Here is an 18,517-nt window from a genome sequence, read left to right on the forward strand (position 1 = left end):
GCTGACGAGGTGTTTTTCTATATCTCAGCTCTGCTGCTGGTAGCCGTGGTCGGGTTAGCCTTCATGATCCTGCTGCTGCTCGCCGTCTGTCTGCTGCTGACCAGCATCAGGTGCAGCAGGAGGAACAAACTGAGACGAGCAGGTAGGAGAGCTGGACAGAGAGTCTCTGAGTTCTGGTTGCCTCAAACTTAAACAAAATTAGAATTATGAAGACATCTATAAACTTTAATTTTTTGCATTTTTATTTACATTTGAAATTATATATATAATATATATACTTATATATACACTCTTCCGTATGAGTGAAAACATATTGAGATATTTATTTGGGTTAAAATGATTTAGAAAATGAAACTAAATCTTAAAAAGACTGTAAAAAGTCAAAACACCGTCAGATACTCACCATGAAATAAGTTAATGAGTTATTTCATCAATCATTTCTTTCAAAATACAGATAATATACATAAAATATCTGTATTAAAAAACACATTTATTATTATTATTATTATTATCATTATATATTATTATTATGTATTAGTAGTATTAGTAGATATTTTATTCATACTATTTCTTTTTTTCCATTAAACTTAAAGTTTTACTGTAAAAAAGAGGAAAAAATTGCCTCAATTTTACATTCAGCAATATGTTAAAAAAATATATTTTTCACATAAAATTCACTTTAATTTAACATTAAAGACCATTAAGCAATTAAATAATACTGTAAATGGAATAAAAAATCTATAAATATAAGGTGCAGGAGGAACAAACTGAGACGAGCAGGTAGGAGACAGAAACCTTTAATAAACTGGTCTGAGACCAGTCAGCTGATTGTCTCCAGGTGGATCCAGTCAGAGACCAGCAGGAGAAACGAGACGCACCTGAGAACTCAGTTTACTGTTTAACAGGATGAGAGGAAAGGGAAAAAAGTCTGAATATAACACACATTTTTATCTCAGTTTTCTCCTGTTTTTTCTACAGCTTTGTTTCTCAATTCCAAGTGTGCATTTTTATTTAAATTTAAATGATTTGCTGCTTGACTTATTCAGGAATAAATAAATATTAATTTGCTGCCCTGTCGGACATACTCCATTCCATATGTGTGAAAACATTTTGAGATATTTCTTTGTGGTAAAAAATTTTATTGTATTTTTTTTTTTTTTTAAGTAAAAAAAATTCTTACTGAACTACCAAACTCACTGTCAAATAGAAGTAAAGAACAGTTAGTTATTTTATAGATAATTTCTTTAAAAATACAGATAATATATATTAAATATCTGAATATCTGAAAAGTGTAACAGGGTTTTTTTTTTTTACTATTTCTTTTGTAATTTTTCCCATTGGATTTGAAGTTTAACTGTAAAAAAACAACAACAACATAAAATTGCCTTAATTTTACATTCACCACTATGCATATTAAAATATATATATATATATATTGTTCACTTATAATTTTCACTGTCATTTAAAATTTAAGATCATTAAGAACTTAAATAATACTGTAAATAAAATTGTAAAAAACTATAATGTCCCATTTTATTAATTGACATAGTTAAACAATATGTATGTATATATATATATATATATATATATATATTTACATTTCTTATTTTTTGGCAAATATTTGTAAAAAAAAACACAAAAAAACAAACCCACACAATTAACCTTTTTATGGCATATGCACATGTGAACTCTGTCTTTTTTTCTATTTTATTTAATTTTATTTTACAGTGTATCTCCTGTCTTAAGTTTACTGAAAGGAGTAAAAAACTTTCTTGATGCATTAAAATATATACAGTCATATAAAAAGTTTTTTTTTTATCAGTTTCATTATAATAATAGAGTTTATGTTTGTCTGCAGCAAAAATACATGAAGACACAGAGCTGCAGCCCTGGACAACAACAGACACACTGACAGGTACAAACACACACACACACACACACACACACACACATACACACACACACACACACACACACACACCAACAGTAGACTGTGAGCAGCCAGAGTCAGAACATGCTGCAGAAACAGAATTGAGCATTTTAGTCTCAAAGTAGAGATGCTAGAGGGCTAGTCTGGCTATGTAAACATCAATTTCTGTCGCTCTACATACGTCATCTGATATAACTGATACGATTGGCTAAGAGCTACCTACAGACGCTTTTGATAGACATTCATCTCACACACATATTAACTGTTTGAAATCTCTGAAGAGTCTCATCATAGTGTACACACACCGGCAGTAGCCCCCGTGGCCCTTTCACAATTTACCCAGAGGAAATGTTCTAGTTCCATCTGTTTCTATCTAAACCAACGTGTGTGTGTATGTTACTGTGTGTGTGTGTGTGTGTGTGTATGTTACTGTGTGTGTGTTTGTGTGTGTGTGTCTATGTGTGTGTGTGTGTGTGTGTCTCAGAGTGTGTGTCTCAGCTGGAGGAGGAGACGATCCACTACGCGTCTCTGGGCCGTCAGACGTGGAGGGACCGACCCTCCCGGAGCCTCGAGGACCCGGAGCGCCATGATGTCATCTACTCCTCCGTCATCACCCGCCCGCCCCGACACCACACACACCACACACACAACACGCCCTGAGACAACGTTTTTATCCTTACGACACGGGAAAATTCATCTTTTTCTATACGAAATCAACCAAAACCAAACAAGACAAAAATATTCCAGTATAAAAATAACTGAGTGTCCTGTAAACAGCTGGGAGCTGTCAGGTGTAATATTTGGGACTGGTTGTGTTTGATATTAAACCTTAAAACATATTTAATAAGCTACGTTTTTTAGATTTATAAACCAGGAAAACAACTGTATAAAGTATTTTCTCTGCAGCCACAAACATTCCACATGCACCTCCTGTTAATCTTTATACGCTGTTAGAGTCTCTGAGCTGGTTTTTCTGGTTTTTCTGGTTTTGTGTTCAATCTGCTCTGTAGAGTTATAATCACTCTATCTATATATGCAATAAATATTAAACCTTTGAGAGAATGTTTGCTTGTGCATCTTGCAGCATTTTCTATAAATTTCATCGTCTGTCATTCTTAATATGTCCAAGATATTTAATCTGATAACAGACACTGAAATATTTTTCTGCCAATTTTTAATAAAACATAAAAATACATATATAATGTACAAGGTCTGAAATGTTAATCAAAACTGAGTGAAATTATTTGCTTACCATATTAACATAAATTTAATTAAAAACTCAATTTCAAACTGCTAAATTTAGTTGTTTATTGTAAATATACTCTAATTTACTGTGTGATCTCACTGTGGATAGTTTCTACATGTGTCATTCAAAACGTGTCTGGAAACATGACAAACACTTAGAATATGTACAATATGTAGAGAAAACTGTTATCTTGTGTCTTTTTTTGGTCATTTTACGAGTTTTTTATAGTCATTTACGTCTTTTTTTGGTCATTTTTGGGCATTTTTAAACAATTTTAGATCACTTTTCTGGTCATTTTAAATCTTTGTGACTTTTTTGGTTATTTTATGTAGTTTTATGGTCTTTTGGTGTCTTTTTAGAGTCATTTACGTCTTTTTTGGCCCTTTTTTTTAGCAATTTTAGATTTTTTTTGGTAATTTTACGTCTTTTTTAGACATTTAACATTGTTTTTCTGTCATATTATGTGGGGGTTTTTTGGTCGTTTTGTGTCTTTTTATAGTCATTTGACAGTTTCTACATGTGTCATTTAAAACTTGTCCAAAAACAAAGTGTTTGCACAAACCAGATCCTGTTAAAAACATTTTGCAACTGTTTGATTGAAACTTGATTTGAAACTTTGATCCTGAGATCAAAAACAAACCCACTGCTTTTAAATTTTAGATCTGTAGCTCTGCAGACTTTATCAAATCACTCAGTCAAATGTTTTGAAAGTGTCTCATTTCACTCATTTTGAAAGGAAGCCAGTAAAAATGAAATATGACAGGAGCAATTTTTTTATCACATTTATTAAAACATAAAAAAACTAACAGTTTACGCTACTTATTCCTACTTCTACATTTCACTCTGTGCTCGTGGTTTGTACAAAAATCTGCTTTTTTCTGTCAGTAACAGCTTCACAGTAACATTTTAGCATTTATGATTGTGAGGAAGCAAAAGAGAATCACTCAGAATCTAAAAGCAAAGTACAGCAACATTTCTACGATTCACAGTTAAACATGTCGGTGAAATAGCTTAAAATATAAAATCACAGTTTAAAGAAAGATCACACAGATTCTGTTTCCAGCATATAAAGAATTTCCCCTTATTATTTACAAAATTGTGGAAAAATAGAGCCGAAACTGACTCACAGATTTATAGAAACGTCTGTTTAAAAAGTGATTATTGGCTTAGAAAAGTTTATAAAATTTAAAATGAACTACATTCATAATCAGATTTTTTTTTTTTTTTTGCTTTTAAACGCAGAACGTTTTTCTATTTGTGGTCATGTGATCTGGTCGGGTTCTTACGAGTCATCACTGCAGAGTACGTGACGTCCTTTTCGACCAATCCCGTGTCTCCTCGGCCGGAGGGGCGGGGCTTCCCTGCGTGCTTCAGACTGGAGTAGTGCAGAGAGATTTCCTGCAGAGACAGAAAACTCTGATTTTAATTAAGTTTTAATTCATTTCAACTTAATAAAACTTCAAACTAGGACATTCAGTATTTTCTGAAGTCTGATTGGGTTTATAAACATATGACCCGAATATGATGCATAATATAATAAAAAGCATCTTTTTGGGTAACACTTCATTAAAAAATACAGTTGATTATATGAAAATTTGTAGCATATTTGCTCTTTATTAGTCATTATAAAGCAAAAAAGACATGCCCACTTTATGCTGATAACATGCCGAATAAGGGAAATAACATCATGTTTTCTTTCATGCATTAAAGTTTGTTATTTTGTCCTCTTGTTTATGAATATTTATACATATAAACAGTCTTTGAGCTGCATAAATTGGGTCTGACTGGAAAGCTGAGACTCTTGTGGATTCAATGAGGATTCAATCTGTATATCTTGTTAGGAATGGGATTAAATAACACTCAAAAGTTGGACTAAATTCAAACAAAGGAAAAGCAGACATGCCCACTTAATGCTGGTTCTTTACATTTAGTTTAAATTTAGCTAAATGTGATATTTATTGTGTTATATTTCAGCATCCTGAGGGCTCTAAACAGTCTGTGAGCTGCATAAATCGGGAGAAACAACAAGAGAACTCTGGCTTCTTTTCTCTGTTTCATATGATCCTTTATTAAATATTTAGGCTGTTTTAGACGTGAAACGCCCACTTTATGCACTTTATCAGAAGCTGTTTGGGGCAGAACCCATGCAGTGTTTCTCCTGCAGTAAAATGTGTTATTTTCTCCTGTTTATGTCAATATTTCTGCATACTGTGAGCTGCATAAATCAGGTATGACTGGAAAACTAAAAATGGGTTCTATGGGTACCCACGAGTCTCCTCTTTACAGATATGCCCACTTTATGCTGTTCCCATGCTGTTTGGTGAAGAAAGCATGCAGTTTTTCCCACTTTCACATATTGTATTTTGTATATTTGTGCATCCTGGGGTCCCTAAACAGTCTGTGAGCTGCAAAAAGCTCGTTTAACTGCTGTCTCCCCCTAAAAATATACTGCAACCCCCCAACAAAACACAAAAATATCTCTATGTGGGCCTCAGAGGGTTTAATTATTACAGCATGTGAAGTGAAAAAGAAGTGAAAAAAAAGCGACCAGGAGTTAGAGGAGGGCTGTTAATAAGTCACTGTGTACTGACCTCTGGCTGGTTTGTTCTCTTTTTCACCCGATTACAGCAGCAAACAGACGCTTTACCTGCAGACAGAGAGAGGAGGGGCTGAGTCAGGTGGTTACCACTGTCAGAAACCTCTCCAGGTCATGACAAATACCAGGAAGAGACACAAAATGCTAATAACTTACGTGGTTTATTGCCAAAAGTATATATATAAAGTATATATATATATGTATATATAAATATAAGTATGAGGTGTGAAAATCAGTAACATCAGTAGTGTGTATGTGAATGTGTGTAAAACGTGTATGTGGTGTTGTGATGCACAAATAAACAGCAAATAAAACTGCAACAAAACAGCAACAGGGCTTCTGGTGTCAGCAGAACAGAGAGATCCAGGACGCCTTTTACTTCCTGTGGAGCACCGGGCCCAGGTGATCCAGATCAGACTGCTCCAGCTGACACCTTATGCTGCGTTCGATTGCACTTGGAACTCGGAGAGATCCGACCTCCGAGTTGAAAAAGTGCATTAGAACGGCCCTTGAACACAGGATTCCGACTCGGGAATTCGGGTAGGATCCAAGCAGCTCGAGTAGGTCGGAAATACGTGGAAAACAGTCACTTTATCTCCAACATTTAGTCTGTTATGTGTTGTTTAATTTAGCATTTTTGTCACTAAAAGTGTAGGATTACTTTGTAGTGGTATTTGCACTCCCACTCTGTTAATTAAAGAGTTTGTGTGAGCGTAGTAGGGACGAAAAAGCAAAGTAAAAGTGTAAAAATGTTATAGTTTCTCTCTCTCTCTCTCTTTCTCTCTCTCTCAGGTAGCTGATGTACTTCCCATAATAATTTTTAAATGCTCGAAAGACATCCAAACAATCAAACATCAATTTGCGGCATCTCCTCATAAACAATCCAGCATGGCTAATTATGCACAGCGTCTCCGCTGATCATAAACAAACCGGCATGCTAACTGTACACAAAGTGTCAGCTGCTGATCATGAATTAAACGCATCGCTAACTGTGTACAGAGTGTCCGGTGCTTGTTGTAAAAAGGCTCAGTTGCTAGAGCGGTCGCCCACTGATCAGAAGGTTGGTGGTTCGATCCCTGACCATGGCAGCTACATGTCAAAGTATCCTCGGGCAAGATACTGAACCCCAAATGTCTCCTGATGCTGCGTTCATCGGTGTGTGAATGAATTCCCAGTGGTGGCAGGTGGCACCAGATCTGCCTTATTGGACTGTAGTGGAAACACGGCTAAAGTAAAACAGGATTAGAGGAGACAGACACTCAGCTAGCAGGGCTAGCACACCTTACAGACAGCTAATCTGGTCTAAAGAGGACAGGGGTCCAACAGCATTTCACTGGATCTAATTATATGAAGGATTGTGAAACCTGAACTGTGTGTGTGTGTGTGTGTGTGTGTGTGTGTGTGTGTGTGTGTGAGAGAGGCCCGGCCCTCAGAGCCAGCTGACTTTCAGTAAAGTGATTCACAGCCGGTAAGTGAAAGTGAAAGCATGAGAGGGAAACTGGGGCGAGTTGTTTTTGTCGGAGCAGCAGACAGAAAGAGACTCGTGCTTCTTCACGTTCTACCTTTTCTTTAAGAAGCAGCAGCTCTTCAAACTCAGAGAAGAGAAAAAAAGGCTTCCCCCTCTCACTCGTCTCTGTTAGAGGAGAGTAAAGCCTGTTTCCTGCCAGCAGCATGCCAGACACCCAGCTCAGCCTGGAGGCCTTGTCGGCGCTCTCCGGCTGTAACGTGGAGGCGACCAGCGGAGCCTCCCAGCTCACCCCGCAGGACTTTGTCAACATCGTGGCCCTGAAGGAGTTTTACAAGCAGGAGGGCTTTAAGACGCTGGAGTATCCCAGTCTGGGGACTTTGTCCCTGCAGGACACGGACGACCAGGACCTGTACTCGGCCCCGCAGGCTCTGGCTGAAGGCCCGAGCACCGCGGGGCCCGAGCAGAGCCTCCGGACCACGGTGAAGATCAACCTGCAGGACTTCTTCCACCCGGAGTTCAACTACGACTTCACCAACGTCAAGGTGAGAGGAAACCAGTCTCTGGGTCTGACTCACACACAGATATAGAGTTATAGATCAGTATTAGGGAGGTTCTCTCTTTTGTTTTGGTGCTAGGAAACAATGAACTGAAGAGGGAGGGAGGAAGGGAGGGAGGGAGAAAGGCAGTAAGGGAGGGAGGGAGAAATAAAGAGAAGGTGGGAGGGAAAGAAGGAGAGATTGAGGGAATGAGGAAGTTAGGGAAAGAGAGAGAGAAAGAGAGAGAGAATGAGAGAGAGAGAGAGAGAGAGAGAGAGTGAGAGAGTGTAAAAAGAAAAGATGGGAGGAAGAGCGGGAGGGAAGGAGGGAGGAAGTTAGGGAGAGTGTGAAGTAGGGAGAGAAGCAGTGAAACAGGAAGTGAGTAAGGCGAGAGAATTAGAGAATAAGGGAGGGAAGGAGGGAGGAAGAGGGGAAGGGGGTGAGAAAAGGTTGGAGGAAGAGAAGGAGAGGAAGAGGAGCGTAGTGAAGGAGGGAGAGAGAGAAAGAGAGGGAAGGAGAGAAGGAGAGAGGGGAGGAAGGGAAGGATACTGGGTGTAAGAGAGAATGGGAGGGAAAGGGGGAGGGAGGAAGAAAAAGAGGAAGGAAGTGAGGCAGTAAGGGAGAAGGTGGGAGGGAAAGAAGGAGAGAGGAAAGGAGGGAGAAAGGGAGTGAAAGAGGAAGTGAGTAAGGAGGAAAAGCGAGAGGGAGGGGGAGGAAGAGAATGAGAGAATAAGGGAGGGAAGGAGGGAGGAGTAAGGAAGGGAGGGGTGAAGAAAAAAGGGGAGACTGTGGGTGAGAGAGGTGAGTAGAGAGTAAAGAGAGAGAGAGGGAAGAGAGGAGGGAAGGATAGAAGGGAGGGAGGGAGAGAAGGAGAGAGGGGGAAGGGAGAGAGTAGGGTTGGAAGGTAAGGAGGGAAGGAGGAGAGAATAAGGGAGGGAGGAGAGAAGGAGAGAAGGAGAAAAGGAGGGAGGGAAAGAAGGAGGGAGGGAGAATGGGAGAAGGAGAGACAAGGAAGTAAGAGGGTGAGGAAGGGAGAGAGTAACAAGGAAAGAGAGGAGGTTTGAAGGGAAGGAGAGGGTGAGGGAGGGAGAGGAGGTGAGGAAGGATGGGGGAGATGCAGTAGATCTGACCTCTGACCTCTGACCCCCAGGACGGCGACAAAAAGTTCCTGCGCGGTGACGAGCCGTACATCCGGCCCTGCGGTTGGACCCGCGCCGCCCTGCGCGTGGTGCAGAAGTACGACGGCGGGGACAAGTGGCTGGGGACGGGCAAGGACGCCTGGCCCGTCTCCTACCAGGGACGCAACATGGACGGCTCCCTCGGCATCATCGTGGCGCACGGCGGGAGCCCCGACAGCGAGCCGCAGTTCCTGGAGGCCGCCGCCGCCTCGATCGTCAACCCCGAGATTCGAGGCAGAGGGGTGTACTCCACGCCAGACATCAAGGTGGCGGAGAAGTACTGCAGGCAGTTCAAGTCCAAAGTGGACGGGAAGACGTACAAAGTGGTCCTCCAGAACCGCATCAACCCGGGGAAGAGGACCAAGTGCCAGAGAGAGGACATGTGGCTCGTTTACATCCCCGAAAACTCCACAGAAATCCTGACCAGGGCCACCGTGCAGGAGTCCATCCGACCCTACGGGCTGCTGCTGAAGACGGTCTGAGGACGCCTCGCCTCGAGTTATCAGGGACACCAAGTCCACCGCACGTGTTCTTGATTATCAACAGTAAAACCTCGAGAAAATCATTGATGGGTCTCTATTAAGACTCACACAGGGTTAGGGTTAGGGTTAGCAACAAACCAACCAACCATTCATTCATTCATTCATTCAACCAACCATCCATCCACCCACCCATCCATCCAACCATCCATCCACCCACCCATCCATCCATCCATCCATCCACCCATCCATCCATCCATCCATCCATCCATCCAACCAACCATTCACCCAACCAACCAACCATTCACCCAACCAACCAACCAACCAACCAACCAACCAACCAACCAACCATCAAACCAACCAACCAACCAACCAACCCCTCATCCATCCAACCAATCACCCAACCAACCAACCAACCAACCAACCAACCAACCAACCAACCAACCAACCAACCACCCAACCAACCAACCAACCAACCAACCAACCATCCATCCATCCATCCACCCACCCACCCAACCAACCAACCACCCACCCAACCAACCACCCAACCAACCAACCAACCAACCAACCAACCAACCATCCATCCATCCACCCACCCAACCAACCAACCACCCAACCAACCACTCACCCATCCAACCAACCAACCAACCAACCAACCAACCAACCAACCAACCAACCATCCAACCAACCAACCAACACTGTAATACACTGTAAAAACAGCCATTTTTTAAAAAAATTGCACTTTCTGACGCTCCTTGAACGTATCACGGGTGAGGAAAGTTTCCAAAGGAAAAGGTTACAGTAAAACACAGACTATGGACAGATACCTCAGTCAACCCCACTTTAAAATCTCCGTTTATGCTGCCTTATTTTGAGTTTTACACAAATAATCTGTTGAAATCAACCGAATCACAAATGATACGTGTAATAATAAGTAAAAATGGAGATGCACATTGAAGATAAATAAATATCAGAATCAGAACTCTTTACATGGTGTGTTCAAGTGTAAGAAAACAATGTGGGAAGAATGTACACTGCCATTTAGTGGGGACTTATGGGACAGTTTCTTTCTTTCTTGAATTATTTTAGTTTTAACTTTCTCTTTGGAGGATTTTGATTGTTGCACATTATAAACATGATTGATCCGAGCTGATGAACTGTATTTTTTTTTGTGAAAACTGGTTTTATTATTCTAACATCACAGATTTCACAGGATGAGCAGATCTGAGGAGAAAGTTTGGTGATTTCACTCTGCATTAATTATGATGTTATGAGATATGATGATATTTAGTAGCATCATTGTGAATTTATTGAACTTACTGTAATTTTAGAGAGTAATTTTCTCATACACTGTATCTTTAATGTCTCTTTTCTGTAGCCTGTAGATCCAAATGAGTGTGAAGGACAAACAGATGTTTTCCTCTGGAATCTTTTTGTTTTTTCTTGAGTCTGTTATTAAATAATGTGCAAAGATCCTGATGTGAAGAAGCCTTTTTTTATATATATTATTCTGGCATTTAATAGGGTGAAATATAATCTCTTCACTAGATTGTTTTATTGTGAAAAGCACAAATTAACACAATGAAACACTACACTATGAGAATAATATTTACATAATAATTAATGTGTTAATATTGATGATTTTAAGAACATTATTATGTACATGTAATGAATAATTTCCACCACTAGATGGAGACATTGTCCTCACTTTACAAACCTGTCCTCTCTAACTGTCTAAACTGTTGGTCCTCAGAAAGATAGAGGTATGGGGAAAAACACACACACAATCTGTTTACACAGAGCAGAGAGGAGAGGACAGGAGAGGCTGGAAACATGACAATACTTCAATATGGACAATATTCAGACTTTATTGGTAATTTTACATCATTTTCTGGTCATTTTGTGTCTCTTTTTTGTACTTTTTTAAAATGTGTGTCTTTTTTGTTCATTTTATGTTGTTTTTTTTTCAAATTGTGTATTTTTGTGATTTTTGTTAATTTTATGTCTTTTTTGGTAATTTTACGTCTTTTTTGGTAATTTTGTCTCTTTCAGAAATATTGTTGGTCATATGACAAATATTCACTGAGAATCTGTTTACACAGAGCAGAGGGGAGAGGACAGGAGAGGCTGGAACCATGATAATACTTCAATATGGACAATATGTGGAGCTTTTTTGGTCATTTTTTTGTCATTGCTTTGTCATTATGTTCCTTTTTTTGGGTACTTTTCGGAAGTTTTGTGTCTTTTTGGGTGATTTTAATAACTTTTTTTGTAATTTTTGGTCATTTTGCATATTTTTTGGTCATTTTGTGTCTTTTTTTGGTCACTTTGTATATTCACTGAAAATCTGTTTACACAGAGCCGAGAGGAGAGGACAGGAGAGGCTGGAAACATGACAATACTTCAATATGTACAATATGTGGACTTTTTTGGTCGTTTTGTTTCTTTTTTTTTTGGTACTTTTCGGAAGTTTTATGTCTTTTTGGGTGATTTAAATAACTTTTTTGTAATTTTTGGTCATTTTGCTTCTTTTTTTGGCCTTTTTACGTCTTTTTTTGGTCATTTTATGTCTTTTTTTTGGGTCATTTTGTGTCTTTTTCAGAAATATTAATATCATGTGACAAATATTCACTGTTTACACAGAGCAGAGAGGAGAGGAGAGGCTGGAACCATGACAATACTTCAATATGTACAATATGTGGAGCTTTTTTGGTCATTTTATGTCATTGTTTTGTCATTTTGTTTCTTTTTTTGGTACTTTTCTGTCCTTTTTTGGTCATTTTGTGTCTTTTTCAGAAATATTATCAGTCATGCGACAAATATTCACTGAAAATCTTTTTACAAAGAGCTGAGAGGACAGGAGAGACTGGAAACATGACAATACTTCAATATGTACAATATGTGGAGTTTTTTTGGTCATTTTATGCCATTTTTTGGTCATTTTGTGTCTTTTTCAGAAATATTATTGGTCATGCGACAAATATTCACTGAAAATCTGTTTACACAGAGCCGAGAGGAGAGGACAGGAGAGGCTGGAAACATGACAATACTTCAATATGTACTACAATACTAGAGAAAAACTTTGATTAAATGTTATGCTACTTTCCACCACTAGATGGAGACACACACAGGACACACACACACACACACACACACACACACACAAACTCACCTGTGCACAGGCAGAATCCCACGATGAAGACGAGGCAGAGGAGGAGTAAAGGCGGGAGGACACAGATCCCCAGACTGAGACACGGCTGCCGGCTCGACTCCCCGTCAGCTCCTGACAGAAAAAAGAAACAGTTAACTGACTTTATCTACTTTTCTGTGTTTAACTTTGTTATTTCAGTCGTTTTCAACTAATAAACTTAAATAAAAAAATAGAAAAATACAGATAATCCACACGTTCGTGGCCAAAACCAAAGCAAGTTTAAGCTGCCTGTAAATTCATAGTTTATTTCATTTTTCACATTATTTATCTTGAACATTTCCCTCTATATTTATTAAAAAAACAGTCCAAAACAGAGCTTCATGTCTGGTTTACGCCCTCAGGAAAAGCTGGCTTATAAATAGATATTATGAGTTATTTTTCTTAGTAGTTTAGGAAGTTTTAATGAATTTTTTCATCATCAATTCACTCTTTATTCATGCACTCAAAAAACAATATAAACTAAAGTTCAAGCCTCAGTTTCATATTTGTTCATCATCTTATTAAACTGTTTTTTAAATATATTTAAATATAGTATTCATCCGAACTTTTCCAATAATGAACTCCTTTGTCCATTTAACATTTTTGTTTTACATTTGTTCAAATCTTTGTTTTGTAAACACATAAATTCCAGTTTATTTTGAAATAAATTCTGGATTCAGTCTTGAAACATCTTGTTTTGTTTGTTTTGAATCTTTACATTTGAGAGAATTTGTCTTTACATTTCCAGCATTATTTACAGTCTATAACGACTCCTAAAACTATGTTTTCTATTCCAACATTGTACATCATGATTTGTACTGTATCACATTAAACACTTTAATTTAGTTTATTTAAACTAATTGATAACTTTTATTCATATCAAACTTAAATGTTTTTAATTCCAAAAGCTGCTCATCTCAATCTTTATAAATACATTTGTATCATCTGTAAAGAAAATAACGAGATAAAAAATTAACTTTCCACAATAAAAAGCAGCTAACAGCCTGATGAAGAGATGAAGTGCTGATCACAGTGTAACAACATCAAACTAACCGCTGATGACTCAACAACATGTGAAAAAACCCTCAATTTCCTCAAAAAACCGACAAACTGAAACTGCCGCTTTCCTCAGAAATGTCACTGCGACCTTTATTCACCCTGAGCAGAACTTATTACTGTTTATTACTATTTCAAATAGCTTATTAGGTTTCTTTATTCTAGGACAGGGGTCTCAAACTCAAATTACCTGGAGGCCACTGGAGGCAGGATCAAAATGACCAAAAAAAGACACAAAATGACAGAAAAAAAACGAACTTACCTAAAAAAAAAGGCCACAAAATATAATAATAATAATAATAATAATAATAAAAATAATAAAAACGACACAAAATCACTAAAAAAGATGCAAAATGTCAGAAAAAAACTAAATTATTAAAAAAGACACAAAATTTCTAAGAAAAAGACACAAAATGACAAAAAAATACACAGAATTACCAAAAAAACACAAAATATTTTTTTTTAAAAAGACACCAAATGACAGAAAAAACCCTAAATTACAAAAAAAGACACAAAATGACCAAAAAAGACACACAATGACCCCTAAAAAAACCCTAAATTACTTAAAGAAAAAACAAAACGACCAAACAAAGACAGAGAATTACTAAGAAAAAGACACAAACTTACCAAAAAAGACACAAAATTATTAAAAATACACAAAATTATTAAAAAAGACTCAAAATTACCCAAAAAAGTAATTAAAGGGACCTTCCACACACAACACGGTAAAGTGCCATTCATATAAAACTCACATTAAACTTTCATATCAAGGTGGGGGCCACAAAATATCATCACGAGGGCCACAATCGGCCCGCGGGCCGCCAGTTTGAGACCCCTGGTCTAGGGCTTCTAGTTAACATAAAAGAGATTAATTCACTTTAAATAAAATGTTTCCATCTTTATAAACTGGAGCGTCTCAACATCTCAACATGTGTCGGACTGAAATTTTAGGGGAATGTTTAAACGAGACATCTGGAAATGTTTCTGTTAATCTCATTTTCATATCATCGTTTTCAGTCCAGATGAAACGTAGTGATTTAGTTTCACTCCAGAAACATTTCATTTAGTTGGTTTCAGTGATGTCGACACCAGCTGCTGCTCAATGCAGTCAAGAGTTTATCAGTTAATTTAGCAGAAAAAAATCATTTCCATCAAAAAATGACAATAAAATAACACAAAATTATTTATTTTTTCATTTTGTGTCTTTTTTTTAGTAATTTTATGTCTTTTTTTGTCATTTTGTGTCTTTTTTTAGTCATTTTGTGTCTTTTTTTAGTCATTTTGTGTCTTTTTTGGTCATTTTGTGTCTTTTTTGTCTGTTTTTTGTTTGTTTTTGTTTTTTTTTTGTTTTTTTTGTTAAATCTTTTTATTTCAAAGGACATTCAAACACATTTTCTTTGACTTTTGTTTGTATAGTTTACAAGTCCTTTTCGATTATTTCCTCCTCATACCATTTTTTTTCCTCCTCATACCATTTTTAGTCCTTTTGTGACTTTTTTTAGTCATTTTGTGTCTTTTTTTAGTCATTTTATGTCTTTTTGTGTCTTTTTTGGTAATTTTGTGTCTTTTTTGTCATTTTGTGTCTTCTTTTAGTCATTTTGTGTCTTTTTTTGTCATTTTGTGTCATTTTGTGTCTTTTTTTAGTCATTTTGTGTCTTTTTTGGTCATTTTGTGTCTTTTTTGTCATTTTGTGTCTTCTTTTAGTCATTTTGTGTCTTTTTTTGTCATTTTGTGTCATTTTGTGTCTTCTTTTAGTCATTTTGTGTCTTTTTTTGTCATTTTGTGTCATTTTGTGTCTTTTTTTAGTCATTTTGTGTCTTTTTTGGTCATTTTGTGTCTTTTTTGTCATTTTGTGTCTTCTTTTAGTCATTTTGTGTCTTTTTTTGTCATTTTGTGTCCTTTTTTGGTCATTTTGTGTCTTGTTTTAGTCATTTTGTGTCTTTTTTGGTCATTTTGTGTCTTTTTATGTCATTTTGTGTCTTTTTTGGTCATATTTAACAACATAAATTCATCTGTTTCCAGGCTGTATCTCGATGCATTCTCACCATCGACCACCAGGTGAATCCCTCTGTTGACGCAGACTTTTCCCTCACAGCGTCCGGTGCAGAAGTAGAGCCCGGCGTCCTTCTGCTCCACCTGCAGGATTTTGAGCCGGACCGTCCCGTCCTCCAGGTCGCCCTCGCTGGAGAACCGGGCGTCCTCCGTGTGGATGTTAGTAACGTCTTCCACTCGGTCCTTGATCTCGTCTCTCTGTTGAGTCTTTGGGTCTTTCTGTTTCCTCTTCCTCAGCGTGGTTGCCGTGACGCTGAGCAGCGGCAGCAGCTGCTGCTGGTGCAGCAGGTACCAGGTGACGTCCCCGCTGGACGTCAGGTTACAGGACAGAGAGACGTTGTGACCCGCCGGGACCACCAGGGCCGAGCGGAGGACAGGTGAGGCTGAAGACAGGGGACAACCTGCCAGGCCTGAGGAGAGCACACAGACATGAGGGGAGAGGTCAGGAGGCTGCAGAGAACATGCAACTACATCAAGTTGTTTTACACACTCATAAAAACACACACAAAACATAAAACATACTGATAGAAACATATTAAAAAACACAAAAAATGACAAAAAAACACACAAAACACACTCAAAACACACAGAAACACACCAAAAACATTTTAAAAAATTACAAAAAACACAACAAATTTACACAAAAACACACAAAAATATAGATAAAAACATATTAAAAAACATAAAAAAAATACAAAAACACAGATAAAAACACACATAAAAACGCAAAAAATACACATAAAAACATATTAAAAAAACACAAAAAATACAAAAAACACACATAAAAACACACCAAAAACACTTATAAAAATACACTCAAAACACACAAAAACATACTTTTTTTTTTTATTTTTACAAAAAACACAAAAAATTGCAAAAACACACATGAAAACATATTAAAAAAACACACATAAAAACACAAAAATTACACATAAAAACATATTAAAAAAAACACCAAAAATACACTCAAAACACACAAAAACATACTTTTTTTTTTTTTTTTTACAAAAAACACAAAAGATTTGCAAAAACACACAAAAATACACACAAAGAAATGACAAAAAACCAAAAGATTGCATTAAAAATGCTGAATGCACACTCCAGCACTAGACAAATCTCTGCAAAAAAAGTTAAATCACGTTACTACACTTGGTCGAGGTGTTTTTTTTTATTTTTTTAACCTTTGCTGAAAAGATTTGATGCATTAAACTGAACACGGAAACGTGTCTAACGAGTTGAGCTGACAGCAGAGCTCGATGGAGGGTTAACCCCAACTGAAACACCTGCAGAGCATCACGACTCTAGAAACACCTGCAGCGCTCTCAGAACTGGTTTAGATCTAAATCTGGAACATGAGACCAGAATCCTCTAAACCTCCTGAATGACCCCGAGCTGCACCACAGACACACAACCAGGTCACAGCTGCTACCTGGAACATCTCTTTCACTTTAGATTCACTTTGATCAGCTGTGATCCAACACAACCGCCCCATTCATGACTCATAATCACAACCATAACCATAAACAAACCTCATACCTGATAATAAAGCAACACATCTAATAAATCAAACCTTATATAACCTGCTGCCCTGCCTGCTTTAAATCATAAAAATACACACAAATGAGTGTTTGACTTACAGATGAAGGTGAGGATCCACGAGACACAGACTGCCATCATCCACTAAAATATGAATATATATAAATGTTCTCCAGGTGTTTCAGTGCTGCAGCAGCTCGTTCACACACAGACAGACTGGTCACAGAGACAGAGAGGGGACTTTATTAACTATCAGACACTCTGAGACCACCAAAACCTCTGCAGGGGCAAGAAACGGAACATTTTCCACGAAGCACATTCACACTTCTCACTGCACACTCCCCATAGACTGTCTATGGCACACACACACACACACACACACACACACACACACACACACACACACACACACACACACACACACACACTCCTCGCAGCGCTGACTCTGCAGCAGACTTTAAGTTTAAGTTTCGTTTCTCCGGAGGTTGTGAATGAAAGCCAGGCTGTGGGAGTCCTTCAAAATAAAAGCACGGAAACCCACAATGGTTTGTGGGCTGTGAATCCCCTTTTATTTTCTTCTTAATTTCTTGAGAACAAAATATGTTGTTGTTCGACATTACGTGACAGTAAACATGTAAACATCCTTCCATTATTATTATTGTTATTATATAATTATAATTACTATTATTATTATTACTATTGTTATTATTTATTATTATTACTAATATAATAATTATTTATTTATTTACTTACTTACATTTCAGCAGCTTAATAGAAAATTACCTTAAACCACTAAATTGATGTTAAAATTGAATAAAGATATCTCTTCAACAATATTACATTAATATAGTAACAGTCAAAAAGCACTAAATAAATGAAAGCTCTCGATCTAACGGTGCTTTTATCTTTTTATTTAAAAAATAAAATAATGTTAGTTTTTCTGCATCATTAAGACTGTTTATTAATAAAATAAAATCTTAATTTTTCACACACACACACACACACACACACACACACACACACACACACTTATATATATATATCTTTAAAATCCTGGACTACAATAACATTGGTAAAACAAATTACAGTCAAAAAACACTAAATAAATAAAAGCTGTCAATGTAACGGTGCTTTTGTTTTTTTTTATTTAAAAAATAAAATAATGTTAGTTTTTCTGCATCATTAAGACTGTTTATTAATAAAATAAAATCCTATTTTTCCCCTATATATATATATATTTCAAGACGTGG

At 37.3% G+C, this 18,517-nt stretch overlaps 2 protein-coding genes across 2 annotated transcripts; one reads left to right on the top strand and one right to left on the bottom strand.

The window, feature by feature from the left end:
• Window positions 1-3,945: 3,945 nt before the first annotated feature.
• On the bottom strand, window positions 3,946-17,689 carry LOC131985069 (uncharacterized). Its single transcript, XM_059350107.1, has 5 exons — window positions 17,369-17,689; window positions 15,725-16,141; window positions 12,606-12,716; window positions 5,768-5,823; window positions 3,946-4,574 (listed from the first exon to the last, which is right to left on the bottom strand). Exons 1-5 carry the CDS (start codon window positions 17,406-17,408, stop codon window positions 4,428-4,430), a joined length of 771 nt encoding a protein of 256 aa, XP_059206090.1. The 5' UTR covers window positions 17,409-17,689; the 3' UTR covers window positions 3,946-4,427.
• LOC131985067 (uncharacterized) lies at window positions 7,281-10,896 on the top strand. The gene is made up of 2 exons (XM_059350104.1): window positions 7,281-7,782; window positions 8,927-10,896. The coding sequence occupies exons 1-2, from the start codon at window positions 7,444-7,446 to the stop codon at window positions 9,434-9,436; spliced, it is 849 nt and encodes a 282-aa protein (XP_059206087.1). The 5' UTR covers window positions 7,281-7,443; the 3' UTR covers window positions 9,437-10,896.
• Window positions 17,690-18,517: the final 828 nt, after the last annotated feature.

Source organism: Centropristis striata, chromosome 14, assembly GCF_030273125.1.
Source record: "Centropristis striata isolate RG_2023a ecotype Rhode Island chromosome 14, C.striata_1.0, whole genome shotgun sequence".
Taxonomy (NCBI): domain Eukaryota; kingdom Metazoa; phylum Chordata; class Actinopteri; order Perciformes; family Serranidae; genus Centropristis; species Centropristis striata.